The sequence below is a fragment of the Salvelinus fontinalis genome, chromosome 24, assembly GCF_029448725.1.
Source record: "Salvelinus fontinalis isolate EN_2023a chromosome 24, ASM2944872v1, whole genome shotgun sequence".
Lineage (NCBI taxonomy): Eukaryota > Metazoa > Chordata > Actinopteri > Salmoniformes > Salmonidae > Salvelinus > Salvelinus fontinalis.
In genome coordinates, this window is record NC_074688.1 from 5570658 (window position 1) to 5587785 (window position 17128).

Consider the following 17128-nt stretch of genomic DNA (forward strand, 5'->3'; position numbering starts at 1 on the left):
AAATGTTCAGATCATGCATACATTGGCTTTAACTCTTCAACCCTGATTTGCAGTATAGGGCTCTAGACTAAACCATCCATCTCAAGCCGAACAAAACAGACTTGAGGCAACAATCCCGAGGCAAGAAACATGAGCAAAGCAATGTATCTCAAGTTATTGGCCTCAAAAGGCACAGAAAAACAAAAAAACATTCCTGTTTTACAGCCAAATGTATTTTTCTTCACCCTCCACACAGACACGAATGTCACTTATCTCTTTAACGAAAGCAAAATTGTGTACCTTGTACCTTATGACATTGTTTGAAGTTTATTGAAATATCACATAGACAAGACCAAGTGGCAAGCACTAGCCTATGTTAAGTGTTTTGGCAAAATATTCTAAAATTGTTTTCATCTTTTTTTCTTGCAGATATGGAATATTCAAACATGTTCCTATAATTGTCATTCATCATTGGCAACAATGAGTGGAGCACGTGACTCGTGTGTTACTTTGTAGCACAGTGCGCATTGTTTCAAATGTGATAGATCTTGGAAGGTGTGACTTGTGCGCTACTACTACCGTGTACAGAATGGGTCAAACGTGCTGTGGTCTCTCGTACTCCACCGCCGCTCTAGGCAAAGCGAAATGGAAACCAACTGAAACATCCAAACGACTCCCTATCCGCAGATTCACCAGTGAGCAGCGAAGGTGTGACCGGTTTTACAGGAATCGGAGGAAAACGAAGCAGTTGCCTTCGCCAAGCACAGGTCAACCAGAGGTAGGGCTGGTAATCGGATATGGAAATTCGGAAACCCTTCGTGGTCACGGGCGGGGGAAGTTGTTGAGAGGCCACACTGAGTCGGTGGTATTGGACCACACCACCCCGGTCGCCGAATACCCACCTGGAATTCATTATGAAAATATTCAGGCTCTCGACTGTGACGCTGTGAGCAAAGGAGCGGCTGACTCGTCCTTCGATGCGACGGACTTGGAAACACGGGCCAGAGGATTCGACAGAACTCGCTGCGCAGTTAAGCAGCGCAGCGGCCCAGAAACAACGGGAGAAGACCATGTCTGGAATGCCCCGGCTAGGGCCATGGAAAACAAGCCATTCGGATTTGATAAACAGGGTGGGGTTGCCTCGGAGGTCAGGGGGGTATCGGGGGCTGTACAACCGGCTGTACAACCGGATGGTTCAGTCCATTGGCGCACATCTGGCAAGGATAATTTAAGACGGACCCTGGCATCGCTGAGCTTGCGTTTGGACGAACCTCTGACAAACGGCGTGTCAGAACCGATAGGGTATGAGATACACCACACAGAGGTAGAAATGACCAAATCTAACTTTCCCACTGCTTCTTGTGAGCTCGAAGCTGTCAGGAAAAATGATCCAAACAGTTGTTCAGTTGAGTCGGGGAACCAGGAGGACCCCTCGATCAACTCTTCAACACAGCCACACGGACAGGTCCAAAGTCCACTAGGTAGCCAAAGTTTCCCTGGTACTATCCCAAAGCTTATTATAACCAGAGATCTAAACCCCAGTCGGACCCAGGAACCACTAGATCCAAGGACCATGGGACTCGGAGTCGGTGGATCGTCGCTGGGCCCACACGCCGATGATGAGTCCCCATGCTCGGACAGTGGCTGCGGAGGCTCCCCGGCGCTAATGCGCTTTCACAGAAAGCTCTCCAACTCGTCCTCCGCCGGCTGCTTGTCCTCCGCCTCGTCCTTTGAGGAGTCCGAGGATGACTTCGCCGGCAGCGACATCGAGCCCAGCCTGTCCCCAGTCACATGCAACACGCTGGGCAGCCCAAACGAAGGCACGGGGGTAAGTGTGCCATATATATATATATATATAAGAACATTTTTACTGTGCGATAAATGTGGTGGAGGTCTGCTGACTAGAGGTTTATCTGCTGTATGAAGTTGCATACAAAAACACACAGTAGTATTATGTTAAACTCCTTTGCTATAATCGGTCCTAAATGTTGGCTAGAAGTGCCAAAGATGGGCAGATACATATACACACACAGGCCTATTTTACTGTCTGTACACAAATAAATAAAGAGCGTTGCAAACTCTATATAAACTCCCGGTGATTTATTGGCTAAACTTTCTTTATTTGTCTAGCTTGCAGTTTATTCAGTTAGTCAGCACCTCTACACAAGATCATTTCTCTGTGTGTATGCCAGCTCGTGCTTTTTATTAGACTACTTTCTGTACACACACACTTCCATGATACAGTTGTATGCTCCCATGCTATTGATATAAGGCCAAGTCTTTTTTTAAATTCATTTATGAGATGCACTATGATTTAAAATGATGGCCTAATGCGCAGAGCAGACATTAACTGGTAATGCATGTTCCAGTACCACCCCCCCCCCCCCCCCCCCATTTGTTGACTTAGACTGCATTGTCAATAAAACACACGCACGCAAAAATGTTAATTCCTCAATGTCAGTGTTTGTGTCAGATCTACACTTAGCTGACGTCTCTGTGTCTCACTTGCGTCACATACACAAAGCCACCAAGGCCGTGTGCTCCTACCGCAGGGGATGTGGTGAATATTAGGTCAATGGCTGGATCAAGGGTAAAACTTTTTTTTTTAAAGACCCTTGGAACACGTATGTGGTTTTAGCCTGAAGGAGTTTGGAGGGCAGTTGTATTTATGCATAGATCAGAAAGGTTCCGTTGGGTGAAAACAATATGACGGAAATCGGCTGGCCTATCAGAGGGCCTGGTTAACTTTTGTTGTCTCTTACATAATACTCCTAAGCCAATAAATAGGGCCTTTTATTGATAATCGGTGAACCTTTGACTCCTGAGTGACTCTTTACCCATGACCCCAGCCACTATGATCCTTAACCGTGATGGTCACTAATGAGCTCGGCTAGATTAACCCAGGGTCATTTGCTGACCCTCAAGTTGTTCTTGCTTTGTCCCATGTATGATCCAGCTCTAACCTTCTAGGGTGGTAAATGTATGACGTTTCCCTCCCCAGTCAGAGGCCTTTGATGCGCCCTGACCAGAAATGCTTGGAATGACATGAGCTCAAAAACAGGATGTCTTTCCTGGAAATGGACCAATTGAAAATCAGGCAAGCTCTCTTCCTGAACAGGAATGGTGTGAATCCTGGTAGTCACCACTGAGAAAGACTGTGTGGAAATACTAGAATTTCCATATGTTACAGATCAACAACACACACACGCACGTTCTCTCTCTCCCTGTTACTTTCTGTCTCCCTCTCTCTGAGTGCATAATCAATGTGCCTTTGTTTGTGAGAGAAACTACTTCAGGAGGACACCTGTTCAGTCCTTGTTTGTTCGTGTCTCTGAGAGGGAAGATGGCTTTCCAAATAACACATAATGACTGATCTATTTGGATGGGATTGATGTGTGATTCCACTGGGTCTCTATGTTGTGTGGGTGAGTCAACGTGTTTTGAGTGAGCCTTAAGAAAATGCTCTATCCCTTTGCTCAAATCAAATGTTCTTGGTCACATACACATGGTTAGCAGGTGTTAATGCGAGTGTCGCGAAATGCTTGTGCTTCTATTTCCGACCACGCGGTATTATCTAACCAGTAACCTAAAAATTTCAGAACAACTACTTATACACACAAGTCTAAAGGAATGAATAAGAATATGTACATATAAATATATGGATGAGCGATGGCCGAACGGCCTAGGCAAGATGCTATAGAGTACAGTACATAGATATGAGATGAGTAATGTAGGGTATGTAACCATTATATCAAGTGGCATTGTTTAAAGTGACCAGTGATACATTTATTACATCCAATTTTTAATTATTAAAGTGGCTAGAGATTTGAGTCGGTATGTTGGCAGCAGCCGCTCAATGTTAGTGATGGCTGTTTAACAGTCTGACGGCCTTGAGGTGAGAAGCTGTTTTTCAACGTTCTTACCTACGTTGTCTCGCGCTCTCTCTCTTCCTCACACGTTTGCTTTATCTCCAATTGGCTTTATCTTCTGTGATTTCAGATATTTCCATATTTGCCTGTGTCTGTGTCATCCTTGTTAACGCATTAATGTAGTCTGGGTGAAAGGGGGTTGGTCAGCAGTTCCCATCTTTTAGATCCCCCCCCCCCCCCACTACTGTTATGATTGAATATCTGGAGTGAGTGAGTGACTGTAGTAGGGCATCCATTTTGGATCTAGCTGGTGTGATACGGCACCGCTGAGGAGTGTTGTCGGTTGTGGTAGTATTAGGTCCTTTATTGTTATTGACTTACTGTGGGCTTTCAAAGTGTGGCCAAAGCAGTTGTTAAACTTTGTGCTTAATGATGCACATAGTAGACACTTGCCTGCTCACACTATACATATTCAGAGTTTAAGGCACGCACTCACACATGACACACTCTGCCGTCTGGCATTCACAGCTCAGAGTGTGTCATGGAAAATTGGGCTGAAGGCAGTTGCGTTGCTAGGCGACATCATTGCCATATATGGCGCTGTTTCTCTTTTTTTCATTTTCTCTCACTCTCTCTCTCTCTCTCTCCTTGTTCTGTATTTTGAATGTAACGTCTTGCATTACTCACATTTTACTTTTAACCTATTTCATAGTCTCTTTCTGCCTGCATCATCCCTTCATTTCTCGGACACTATCTTCCCCCATCTAGCCTTGCACCACGGCATAAGGTTTACCGCGGATTCACAGGCAGTGGAACAGCATGCAGAGGGAAATGTAGATAAGTGGAGGAGGAGTGATAAAGTACCCTCTCTACACACACTCTACAATATACCCCACAACACATACCAGCTCATACAGAGCATGCTCCATGTGCACACACAAGAACCAACTCGTACACAAACTCCCGTTATGCAACTCACAATTGCAAACTTGCAGCACTCTCTCACACATTTGTAAGTGTTCACAAAAGCATTAAAACACACATTTGTGTCAGACTTCTGTTTTTTTTGTTAACTGGGCTGTGGTTTGAGCTGTGCTCATGCCACAGAGAGCAGAAGGGAGGGGATTTGGTTTACAAATAAACAAGTAAACAAGGCCTGAAAAAGAGCAGCATCACACCTAAAAGTAAGACCTCATCCAGCGATTTTAATTTATTATTTTTATTTTTTATTTTTTTAAACTTTTCCTGTTGAAAAGCGATATCCCAAGATTTACTTAACAAAAGGTACATCTCAATAGGTGGTCCAGGTAAGTCATGACATTGTGTGTGTGTGGGGGGGGGCTTTCCTCTTTTGTTCTCTATTGCGCCTCTATTGTTCCTCAAGCACGGGGGAAGGGCATCAATCTGACTCCTTGAATGGCCTACTCCTTGAAGCTTGCGGTTGTTGAGCAAAATCAAAAAAAAATTTTTTTAGACATGTTTTATTTTTGTTTGTTTTTTAACCTTTAGTGTGTGTACTTTCCTGTATTTATACTTGGGATGTCACTTTTCAACAGAATAAATAAATAAAAAATTGTTGGAGGACGTCTTTAAAGAACACTGGTGTTGTGAGCACTAAAACAGGGAGTACCCCCTTTTGTAAATCAAAAGCTCCATACCTCAGAGGGACAAAGAGAAACAGGACAGCAGGGGAAGGGTTTAGAGAGAACTACAGGGGAGTACTCTAGTGGATTTAAATGTTCTTTATTTAGTCCTGATAGTCCAATCAGTAACAATTGCCACTGTTTTCCAAGGAGTCATGGGTTCGAGAGAAAGAGAACTGGGGTTTGTGGTATTTGGAAATGTTGTTTTCCTCTGAATATCCCATCCAGTAATTCACTTTGGCTCCAGCATGATGACAAAACAGAATTGGCTACGTTAGGTAGTAATGTCTTATGCATTATACTCACACACTTCAAGGGTTTTGCCTTTCCCCCGCTATTGCTCTCTCTCTCTTCTTCCTCTCACTTGTCTCTCTGGATTTACCAGCAAAAATGCTGTCTGCTGGTGTTAAGGTAATTCTTGCAGGAACATGTGGTGTGGGAGAGCCATTGTCTTTACGCTATACTACTCGGGGGGGGGGGGGGGGGGGGGGGTAGATGTCTCCCACACTACCTCCGGAGCTAGTGTGGGAGACCATCTCTCATAGAAGTTCTTTACACTACAGAAGTATATTTCCTGTGACTAGTATGTGCCGTCAAAGTAGTGTAGAGTAAAGAGGTGTTGCAGTCATGTATGTCACCGGGGACTGGATTTCTGAGGACACGGGCTCAGTACAGGCTGACGGAGGGATTAGAGAAAGGGAAAGACTACTATAAACAGATTGTGAGAGGATATCAGAAAGGCAGTTGGTGTGCGAGAGGGGAAAGAAACTTGGAGAGGGAAAATTGACAAAGGGGGGGTCATAAACTCGGAGAGAAAATGTGGCGTTAAATTACAGATTAGTGAGAGTGAGGGACGAGTTAGAGCGAGCACGAGATGGGGAGGGAGAAGAGAAAAGCATGTAGGGAGACAATGGTACAGTAAGAGGGTGATAAAATGCCGCTGAGAAGACAGAGACGAGTTGGTGTTAAAGATGAGGCATTGAGAGAGGGGGAGGGCTCAGTGGGAGAGGGATTATAGTGTAACCTCATATGAGAGGGGAGGTTCACCAGAACACAAGTTAACAAAGCCAGGCAATTACATTGGGTTGACTGCCAATGCTGCAGGGCTAACTGAGGGGACAGATAGCTTCTATCAGAGGTAAGGCTACATGCTCATGTTAGGCCAACAGTGACATACAGAGCGAGGGGCAAGGCTAAATGCTAACCTCGCTAGGCTAACTGAGGGACAGTCTGATGGAGCGCCGGACGCTCGTGGAGGTCACATTTGGAGACCCTGTGCTGGTGGTGCGGAGTGTGTGGGACTGGCTACGCTCTCACCTCCTCTCTGTGTCTGTGTGTGCCTGTGTCAGTGCCGGTCTGCTGCTCCACTACTGCTCTGTCTGCCAGGTAAGAGATGAGACAGAGAGACACAGATTAGACATACTGTTGGGAAGAGCTGAGATGGGAGACGAATGTCAACAGGTGAGGGCAGGCTTAGATACAGTACATTTATACACTGGGTGGTTTTGATTGGATGAAAGCCGTGGTATTTCAGACCAGATACCACAGGTATGACAAAACATAGATTTTTACTCTTTTAATTACTACATTGGTAACCAGTTTATAATAGCAATAAGGCACCTCGGGGTTTGTGGTATGTGGCCAATATACCACGGTTAAGGGCTGTATCCAGGCACTCCGCGTTGCTTAAGAACAGCCCTTAGCTGTGGTATATTGGCCATATACTACACCCCCCCCCCGGGCCTTATTGCTTAAGTATAGTATAGCTAGGAGGTGAAGGCAGATGACCCTGGTCTTCTATAGTCATAGATATGATATAGTTAGGTGTGGACAGGTGAAGACTGTCCCTGTCCTTGTGGACATGGAAGTAGTCAGGACCACGTCGAACGTCGCCAGTACAAATTTTATTTATTTATTTATTTATTTTACCGTTATTTTACCAGGTAAGTTGACTGAGAACACGTTCTCATTTGCAGCAACGACCTGGGGAATAGTTACAGGGGAGAGGAGGGGGATGAATGAGCCAATTGTAAAGTGGGGATTATTAGGTGACCATGATGGTTTGAGGGCCAGATTGGGAATTTAGCCAGGACACCGGGGTTAACACCCCTACTCTTACGATAAGTGCCATGGGATCTTTAATGACCTCAGAGAGTCAGGACACCCGTTTAACGTCCCATCCGAAAGACGGCACCCTACACAGGGCAGTGTCCCCAATCACTGCCCTGGGGCATTGGGATATTATTATTTTTTTTAGACCAGAGGAAAGAGTGCCTCCTACTGGCCCTCCAACACCACTTCCAGCAGCATCTGGTCTCCCATCCAGGGCCTGACCAGGACCAACCCTGCTTAGCTTCAGAAGCAAGCCAGTAGTGGTATGCAGGGTGGTATGCTGCTGGCAATGCCACGAATAGAGCCGGCATGAATTCTTATTCGACTTGTTTGTTCTAGATAGCGTATTTCTATCTGAACATTCCAAAACGTTGCGTCCCGCTGAACGCGCCCCTGGTGTAAATCCAGCATATAAGGCTGTCTTTCTCTCTAGGAGTAGCTATGAGGTGGACAGGTACACAGTGTCTCCTCTCTCTGGTATGCGTGTAGTCGCTGCTACAGACCCCGTCCTGTCTAGTTGAGGCAGGTCTCTACAGGTGAGTTAGATCATCCTTCTACCGAGAGAAATACATCTGCTTTGGCATGAGCTAATACGGACGGGTCTGTAGGCTGGGTCAGGCGTGTTTTGGCTCTATTACGTCCGACACAACCAAATCTAGTGTTTTATTTGAGCAGGTTTGTGACACCTAGGAGCTGACTTTTTAGTAGGGAAAGCTGTAATAATGTCATGTTTTTTTTGAATAAGGTGCTCTGAGTTGACGTTTGCACCGTCGCCATCTGGGCTAAGGCGGTGGTAAGCCAGAGGGATTTATGATGATGGTTGCTGTCCGAATAGACGTCAGGGCTGTAGGTCAGAGCTTCACAACCGTTTGTTTTTTGCCTCGTGGTCAGAACAGAGCTTTTCTGTTCCTCTTGTGGAAAACACTGATGTCCAGAATGTCACTACTGACGTGTGTGTGTGTGTGTGTGTTTCATGGCTGCTATCGTTATGACAGGGGCCAGACACATTCCAAGAGTGTGGTTTAGGATGAAGGGGAGAAAAGACAGAGGAAGGGGGCCAAAGGGACAGAGCCCTGCTGTTCATAGTGGAGTAGAGGGGGATTAGGATGACAGCGGGAAGCAGGGAGTGAAGGCAGGAGAGGGAGAGAGTGATACTTTGAGGAAGGGAAAAGTATGGGGATTACGAAAAGGAGAAGTTAAGGGCAGAGTTTGGGCAAGAGTTAGGGAAGGAGAAAGAATATAGTGAGAGGTTTCGTATCATCAGTCTCCTCTCCAGGGTCATTCAGGTCAGGTAATAATGAAGGAGGTGGGGATGGGCGGGGAAATCTAATAGAGGGGACTGAGTTACATCTGACCCCCCCCCGGCCATTCATTAAGCTGTCTGGCCTGAACTGCAGGAGAGAGAGCGAGTGGGAGATGAATGAGTGGATGAGAGAGAGGGGTGAAAGAGGAGAAGATTGCTGTTTAAAAGGGGTATAGACCCCCCTGGAGTGGAACCCAATGCTCAGCTCAGAGAGGGACAGAGAGAGAGAATGATAGATAAAGTGATTGACTGAGCTGAACGCACAGGTAGATATGTATGGGTGTAGGGTGACTAGGCAACAGGATGTAAGATAAGATAAACCGAGTAGCAGCAGCTTGCATGTGAGTGGGTGTGTAGAGTCAGTATAAATGTGGGTGTATATTATGTACAGTGAAGCAAATGGAGTGTGTGTGTGTTGGAGTGACCATGTGTGTGAGTGTGTTGGGCCCTGTGAGTGCATAGAGACACTGCAAATACAGTCCGTGTAGATCTTTTGTTAGCCATTTATCAATCGTATTGCTTGGAGATGGAAGCTGTTCAAGAGCCTGTTGGCCGACTTGATGCACCGGTACCTCTTGCCGTGCGGCAGCAGAGAAAATAGTCTATGGGTTGGGTGGTTGGAGTCTTTGACTGTTTCCTGTAGTCCACGATCAGCTCCTTGGTCTTGCTGACGTTGAGGGAGAGGTTGTTGCTCTGGCACCAGACTGTCAGGTCACTGACATCCTCCCTGTAGACTGACTCATCGTCGCCGGTGATCAGGCCTACCACTGTTGTGTCGTTAGCGAACTTGGTAATGGTGCGTGTGGCCACACACCCGTGGGTGAACGGGGAGTACAGGAAGGGACTAAGAACACGCCCCTGTGTTAAGGGTCAGCGTGGTGGACGTGATGTTGCCTACCCTCACCGCCTGGGGTCGGCCCGTCGGGAAGCTCAGGATCCAGTTGCAGAGGGACGTGTTCAGACCCAGAGTCCTAAGCTTGGTGAAAAGCTTGGAGGGGACAACGGTGTTGAACGCTGAGCTGTAGCCAATGGACAGCATTCTCACATTGGTGGGTGAGGGAGAGTGTGGAGAGCAATCGAGATTGCGTCATCTATGAATCTGTTGGGGCGGTATGCAAATTGGAGTGAGTGGGATTGTCTGAGTTGATGTGTGCCATAATCAGCCTTCCAAAGAACTTAATGATTACTGAAGTGAGTGCTACTGGGCGGTAGTCATTTTGTTGCAACGAATCCTTAGAGTTCTTAGAAACAGGGATGATGGTGGTCACCTTAAAACATGTGGGGATTACAGACTGGGACAAGGAGAGGTTGGAAATTGTGAGTGTGTGTGTGTGTGTGTGTCATCTGCTCTGAGGCAAGGGTTATGTTTGGGTTAAGCTGGTAAAGAGCTTTGGAGCTCGGAAGTCTCTGTTGGCATTGACCAGCCACGGGACTCTGACTACTAGGCTTACCGGCCTGCTCTGTCTCTGTTCCTTACCATGCATTCGGTATCCACAAAGTGTCTCATAGTAGGAGTGTTGATTTGGGATTAGTTTGCCTTTTAGATAATAATGAATTAGATTTATGTATTTTTTTTATTTAACCTAAATTTAACTAGGAAAGTCGGTTAAGAACCAAGTCTTCTTTACAATGACGGCCTACCCCGGCCAAACCCGGACGACGCTGGGCCAATTGTGAGCCACCCTATTGGACTCCCAATCACGGCCGGGTGTGATTCAGCTTGGATTCGAACCAGGGACTGTAGTGACGCCTCTTGCACTGAGATGCACTGCCTTAGACCGCGGCGCCACTCGGGAGCCCTGGACAGATCCTAGATCAGCACTCCTATTCTGAGATATTTTATGAATAGTCTTTTTATTACGACTCTTTCCTCGCTCTGTATTCAGCCCAAAGTTACAGCAGTCCAGTAGAAAGAATGTGTGGAGTCAGGCAGACAGACAAACATTGTCTGGGTTTGTTTGGTTGTACTGGGCTGTAGTGGAGTGGGGCATGCATTCTTTCGCAGACTGGGGATTGTTAGTGATCATTAAAGACTGGTTTATGATACACTGTCCTTCCACTGAATTACTTCTTTGATGAGGACCTCTGCCTCCCTCTTCTTTCTCTTGTCTCTTTTCTCAAACATTTTGTCTTCCCTACCTTTCTTTGCGCTCTCCTTCTGTCTCTCTATCTGTCTCTGTCCCTATCTCTCTCGTTGTTTCTCTCTCTCTCCCTCCTGTGAATTCCCACACACATACAGTATCATTTCCTAGTCAGTGACGTGTGTATAATCGATGCTGTGTGTTCTCCTCTGCTTGCTTGCGTCAAAGGCCCTTGCATAGTGACCTTGCTGTATTTTTCCAATAAAGATAAACCAACTCTACACACACACAGACACACACACACACTCACTGCACGTACACACATTCACAGATACCCAAGCAGACTCGCAGCAAACCCACACACTCCCACACCTACTCAATCAAACTCTCACAGTGTTCCTGTGTAGGCCAGGGGCGTGTGTTTTCGTTATTATTATTATTTTTTTACTGTGGAACCAGTGTGATGGTTCTGGTCAATGTTTTGCGAATGGGGGCTGTGAGAAACGTTGTGTACCTGGCCTTGGCTCAAGCGGACTGGGAACTCTCACTCTCTCCCTCCTGTCGATTCTGCATAAATGTCTCTGTGTGGTATGTGTCTTTTTAGATCATTTGTTTTCAAACTCTTTTGACCAACCTCTCAAAAGGTCTTATGACCCCCTGATAAGCGAGACAACATTTTCTATCCGGTTTTCTGCTGTGGCCCGAGTAGGAATGAGCCAGGACAAACATGTTTAAACCACTAGTTTAGGTGACTGGTGGTGTGTAACCCGTTTTGTTGCTTCTCTCCTTCCAGACCAAGCAGTGGCAGAAGCTGAAAACTATGGTGCACTGGTCTCCCTTCGTTGTGTCCTTTAAGAAGCGCTATCCCTGGGTGCAGCTCGCCGGGCACGCAGGTATACACCACTCTGTTTCTCTCTCTCTCTCCACTTTCCCTGTCTTTCTCTCTGTGTGTGTGTGTGTTCTCTGTCCCTGCTGACCTCTTTCTTTCACACATTCTCTGTCTCGTAGGTAACTTCCATGCGGGGGAGTATGGGCGTTTGTTGAAGCGTTACTGTGAGTGTGAGCAGCTGTGCCTGTCAAAGCTGATGGGGGACACTCTGCGGCCCTATGTCCCTGGCTACTACGGCGTGGTGCAGAGGGACGAACAGGACTACAACCTAATGGACGACCTCCTGGCTGACTTTGACTCTCCCTCCATCATGGATTGCAAGATGGGCAGCAGGTGAGAGACCGGGGGGAAGAGTTTTGTATTTATTTTTTAATTATTATTTTGACCCCCTTTTTTCCCCAGTTTCAATCTTGTCTCATCGCTGCAACTCCCCAACGGGCTCTGGAGGCGGTGGTCTAGTCATGTGTCCTCCGAAACATGACCCTCCTAACCGCGCTTCTTAACACCCGCCCGCATAATCCGGAAGCCAGCCGCACCAATGTGTCGGAGGAAACACTGTTCAACTGACGACCGAAGTCAGCCTGCAGGTGCCCCGGCCCACCACAAGGAGTTTCTAGAGCGCGATGAGCCAAGTAAAACCATCCCGGCCAAACCCTCCCCTAACCTGGACGACGCTGGGCCAAATGTGCGCCGCCCTTTGGGACTCCCGATCACGGCCAGTTGTGATACAGCCCGGGATTGAACACGGGTCTGTAGTGATGCCTCTAGCACTGCAATGCAGTTCCTTAGCCCTCTGTGGCACTCGGGAGGCCCCGAGTTAGGTGTTTCAGTACTGAGCTGGAAAATAATAGGCAGAATCTACCACACACCCAAAACCGATTTAGTGAAGGCGCTGGAGGCAAAAAGTAGCTGAGCTTTCAGTCAGTCCACCTTCATCAGTGCAAAACTAAATTCTGCACTCCCTGAGGCTCTCCAGGACCAATGCTGGAAGGGAGAGCACTATTGTTAGATAACTCTGCTGTTAGATAATGAGCTGGCCCACTAACCCTGTCTTCCCTGTCCTATCAGGACTTACCTGGAGGAGGAGCTACTGAAGGCCAGGGAGCTTCCGCGGCTCCGCAGGGATATGTACGAGAAGATGGTGGCCGTGGACCCCGGGGCCCCTACGGATCAGGAGAGGGCCCAACAAGGCATCCTGAAGCCCAGATACATGCAGTGGAGAGAAACCCTCAGCTCCACTGCCACCCTGGGCTTCCGCATCGAGGGCATCAAGGTCAGGGGGCACACAGGGTTCAACTGGGGGGTCAAAATGAGGGGATTGGGAAAAAAGTAGTTTTAGTTTTTCAAATGTATGTGCACAGTAACTTGTTCCAGGTCACAATAATGAGACAAGGAAATGGGTATGATTGATCCGCACTCAAAAAGATGTCACATAAAGCTTACTTCATTTTTTTATTTAAAACATTTATTTTCACTGCATCAACAACGAGACTAAATACTGTTGTTTGTCATTTGTGCTGTGCAGAGAGCAGACGGGACGTGTAACACCAACTTTAAGAAGACCAAACACAGGGAGCAGGTCATGCAGGCCCTGGGAGACTTTGTGGATGGGAACATTCAGATCCTGGTACGTGTTTCTAGAGGGACATTTAGTCAGGTGGCACATAAGGGAACTTGAGTTCTAGGGGAGCTAATCAGCCCCTTCAGATTGACCGTCTGTTTGACTGTTTGTCTCCCCTTCTCCTCTCTCTGGTAGAAACTCTACCTGCAACGTCTGAAGGAGCTGCGATCCGTGCTGGAGAAATCCCAGTTCTTCAGAGCACATGAGGTAACACACACAAACGCCACTGTACTCTGCTTTACTTACTGGCAATAAATTAAGACAATATTTACAGTAACTTTCGGTATGATTACTTTCCCTCAACAAACCTCTTTGCTGGGTTATGATTCAATGTGATTGACATGAACATGATTCAAATTCCTTATTAAAGCTGCAACATGTAACTTTTTGGGCTACCTGACCAAATTCACATAGAAATGTGAGTTAAAGTCCTGTCATCCTCCTTGAAAGCAGTAGATCTGTTCTATGTGCCCTATTATTTTTTTCATTTTTTAAATTGAACCTTTAACTAGGCACGTCAGTTAAGAACAAATTCTTATTTACAATGACGGCCTAACCCTAAACCTCCTTTTACTTTCAGTTTTGTACACCAGCTTAAAATACAATATTTTTGGTTATGGAAAATATATTTCAAAGTGGTTTAGATGGTACAATGATTCTGTACACTATACATGCTTGTTTTGTCACAAACTGAAATTAGGCGAACTATTCGAATTTTAACAACCAGGAAATGGTGGCGCGATTTCTGCATAGTGCAGCTTTAAAACACTCACACTGACATACTGAACTCAACCATCCTGTTTTCTCCCAGGTGGTGGGCAGCTCCCTGCTGTTTGTGCATGATGCGTCGGGGCAGGCCCGTGTGTGGATGATAGACTTTGGGAAGACGGTGCCCCTGCCTGCCCTCCTCACCCTGGACCACCGGACCCCCTGGATGGAGGGCAACCACGAGGATGGCTACCTGTGGGGTCTGGACAATCTCATAGACATCCTCAGTACCATGCTCCCCCCCAGCCCCTGAGAGAGAGAGAGAGGCCTGTGTGAGAAAGAACAAAGGGATGGCCTGGAAGAGGGAGAAAAAGAGGATGGAGAGAACACTCTCATCTTTGCCAGAGCAGAGGATGTAGTTGGGGACGAACAGATGGAACTGGTCATTACTCAAACTAGACGTGAGACTGGAGAGATGAAGGGAAAGGAAAGGACGATGACCGTGAAGGAGAGTGAGGGAGCACACGGAGCATGGTGGACAGAGTGAGGGAACCTGTCCACATAACCAGTGGTGTGTCATCCCTCATCAACTTCTCTCATTATAAGAGCTATGACGTCAACTATCACTGACACACACACACACACACACAGACACACACACTACCTTCATATTATCACAAGTATGGTGATAATGTACTGAACTTTTCCAATGGGATATATTCTCCTCAAGTGACCTTAGAGGAGCAATGTTTTATTTTCTCTATGGACCACTTGACTTTATGCTTTTAAAACTATTTTATATAAATGTCAACACTAGAAACACTGGAAAAACATGTATATTTTCAACTTTATCCGGTGCTCAGCCTTTTAATGTAAATACAGTTGTATTTAATCTGTTTGCCTCCACAAATAGCCTCTTTACTCTTTGTACTTTTTTTCTGTGCCTAGATAGATTTTTTTGTTATTTTTTTATCATTACAAAGTTTGCTGGAGAATTAACCCAAAGTATGAACTGATGTCTGTAACATATATATTTTTTCTATGGTGAAAACTGGAGGCTGTTGTTGATTAGTCTGATCCGCGTGGTGTCTGACTGGCGGAGTTGACCCAGCAGAGAAACTAACAGTGATTCCCAACCAGGGGTACTAGGACCCCTGGGGGTACTTGGTCTATCCACAGGGGGTACTTGAGAAGACTCAGGAGACCATAGGACTACTGGTAAAAATGGACACGAGGGGGTACTTCAGGGGTACTCTGGGCAGAGCAACATTCAGTTGGTGGTACGGTAACCCGAAAAAGGTTGGGAACCACTGAACTAATAGATGGGATCAATGTTTTTTTCTTCTTTAATTTCCCTCCTGGTGGGCACATGCCTTGGTGGTCACGATAACTAGACTGTATTGCACAAATGGGTACCTCACAAAAGCCATTGAACAAAACGAGTCCTGCCTGTGTGTCCCTGAATATGGATTCACTCTGTTGTCCCGGGTTCTTTATAAGCAAACCATTTTCTGGTGAGTGGCAGTTGACTGACTCATCTGTATAATTGTGATCATTATTCCTTTAGGTCAATGATACTTACTTTTTCTGGGATGGGTAACGATTGGCCTGACAACTGAAATTACTAGTTGAACAAGTCACCTGAAACTGGAATGAATGAGCTACTGATTCTTATGACACGTTCATCCACACGTCAGACTTTAATGTGAATCTGATTTAATATAGAATCATTGATATCAAAGACGACATTTTGGTGACCATTTTTTTTTCTTCTAATTGAAGGAGGATTCTGCATCTGCCCTTGTTTTGGTACACTTTTTCTTTCGAGATAATGTTGGCTTAACACGACCATTCCTCAGTAAGTTGAGATATAAATATGCAAACACAAACTCACCCATAATGACAGTCATCAGTATTTTATGTGTTTCTGCTGATGACGGTATTTGACACCTTTTCTGAACGGTGTCAGGTCTTGTGTCTCTGGATTTGTAGATCTGTCAGTCAACATTCCCATCCAAGTCTTACTCCATATTCTTCAACAGAGTCAGACAACAGTTTGTGTATTTATGGTGTGAGCAGATTTCTCTAGCTAGGAAATAGAGGGGTTCTGTGTGTGACTATGTTACTGTCAGCATTTTCATCATGGAACTGGAATCCTGTCTCTACTGTTGACATCTCTCAAATATTCCACACCATAAAAGCACACATTCTGGAAGTATATATTCTGGAACAATATATTGTTTACAATGTATATCTTACGTACCATGTATCCTCTTCTTTATCGTAACCTGACAGTTACCAGCTTTCAGACTGCTTGGGTTTTTGTGTGTGGCTGAGAGCTGGACTGTGTATTAGGGTAGGTCTAAGATGTATATTTTTTTAGCTTGGATAAGCCTTTCCTCTGTGCTGTACTTCAGGAGACAGTGCATTACAAGATGCTGGGGGACACGTATATGAATGTTAAGAGGATTGAGACTGGTCCTTGCTCTCTTTGTCTAGAATACCATTGATTGCAATAAACTGGAATTAAGCACAAGTCTTTCTAATCTGAAACCCCTCGTCTCCACATTATTCAACACCAAACTTATCAGAAGTATGAATCATGTTGATGGAAAGGGTTTTTACATTCCCCTACGCATGTATTTGGATAGTGAAGCAAATTTATTTTTAAATGTGGCTCTATACTCCAGCATTTCATTTTTTAGATTATGTTTCATGTTAGGCGATAGTACAGAATATCAGCTTTATTTGATGGTATTTTCATACTTGTGTTTTTCCATTTGGAAATGAAAGCACGAAGTATCTAGTCACCCCATTTCAAGAAGTAATAAGTATTTGGACAAATTCACTCAGTTTGTTTTGCCTTCTCTATTACACTAACTGCATCCGAGTGTGTAGATACAGAAAGCGCTTTCATTTCTAA

General features: G+C 45.7%; 1 protein-coding gene across 2 annotated transcripts; it reads left to right on the top strand.

The window, feature by feature from the left end:
* Positions 1-465: 465 nt before the first annotated feature.
* LOC129821815 (inositol-trisphosphate 3-kinase C-like) lies at positions 466-16758 on the top strand. Of its 2 annotated transcripts, none has more exons than XM_055879489.1 (7): positions 466-1807; positions 11781-11880; positions 11996-12209; positions 12945-13149; positions 13402-13503; positions 13633-13704; positions 14309-16758. In XM_055879489.1, exons 1-7 carry the CDS (start codon positions 569-571, stop codon positions 14516-14518), a joined length of 2142 nt encoding a protein of 713 aa, XP_055735464.1. In that variant the 5' UTR covers positions 466-568; the 3' UTR covers positions 14519-16758. The 2 variants fall into 2 exon arrangements, with proteins under 2 accessions (XP_055735464.1, XP_055735465.1); XM_055879490.1 differs by lacking the exon at positions 466-1807 and adding an exon at positions 6021-6877.
* Positions 16759-17128: the final 370 nt, after the last annotated feature.

Excerpts from the sequence above, each read along its gene's own strand:
- LOC129821815 (XM_055879489.1), top strand. The coding sequence starts at position 569 with ATGGGTCAAACGTGCTGTGGTCTCTCGTACTCCACCGCCGCTCTAGGC. Across the intron at positions 12,210-12,944 it reads GATTGCAAGATGGGCAGCAG|GACTTACCTGGAGGAGGAGC; the intron begins GTGAGAGACCGG and ends CTGTCCTATCAG. Across the intron at positions 13,705-14,308 it reads AGTTCTTCAGAGCACATGAG|GTGGTGGGCAGCTCCCTGCT; the intron begins GTAACACACACA and ends GTTTTCTCCCAG.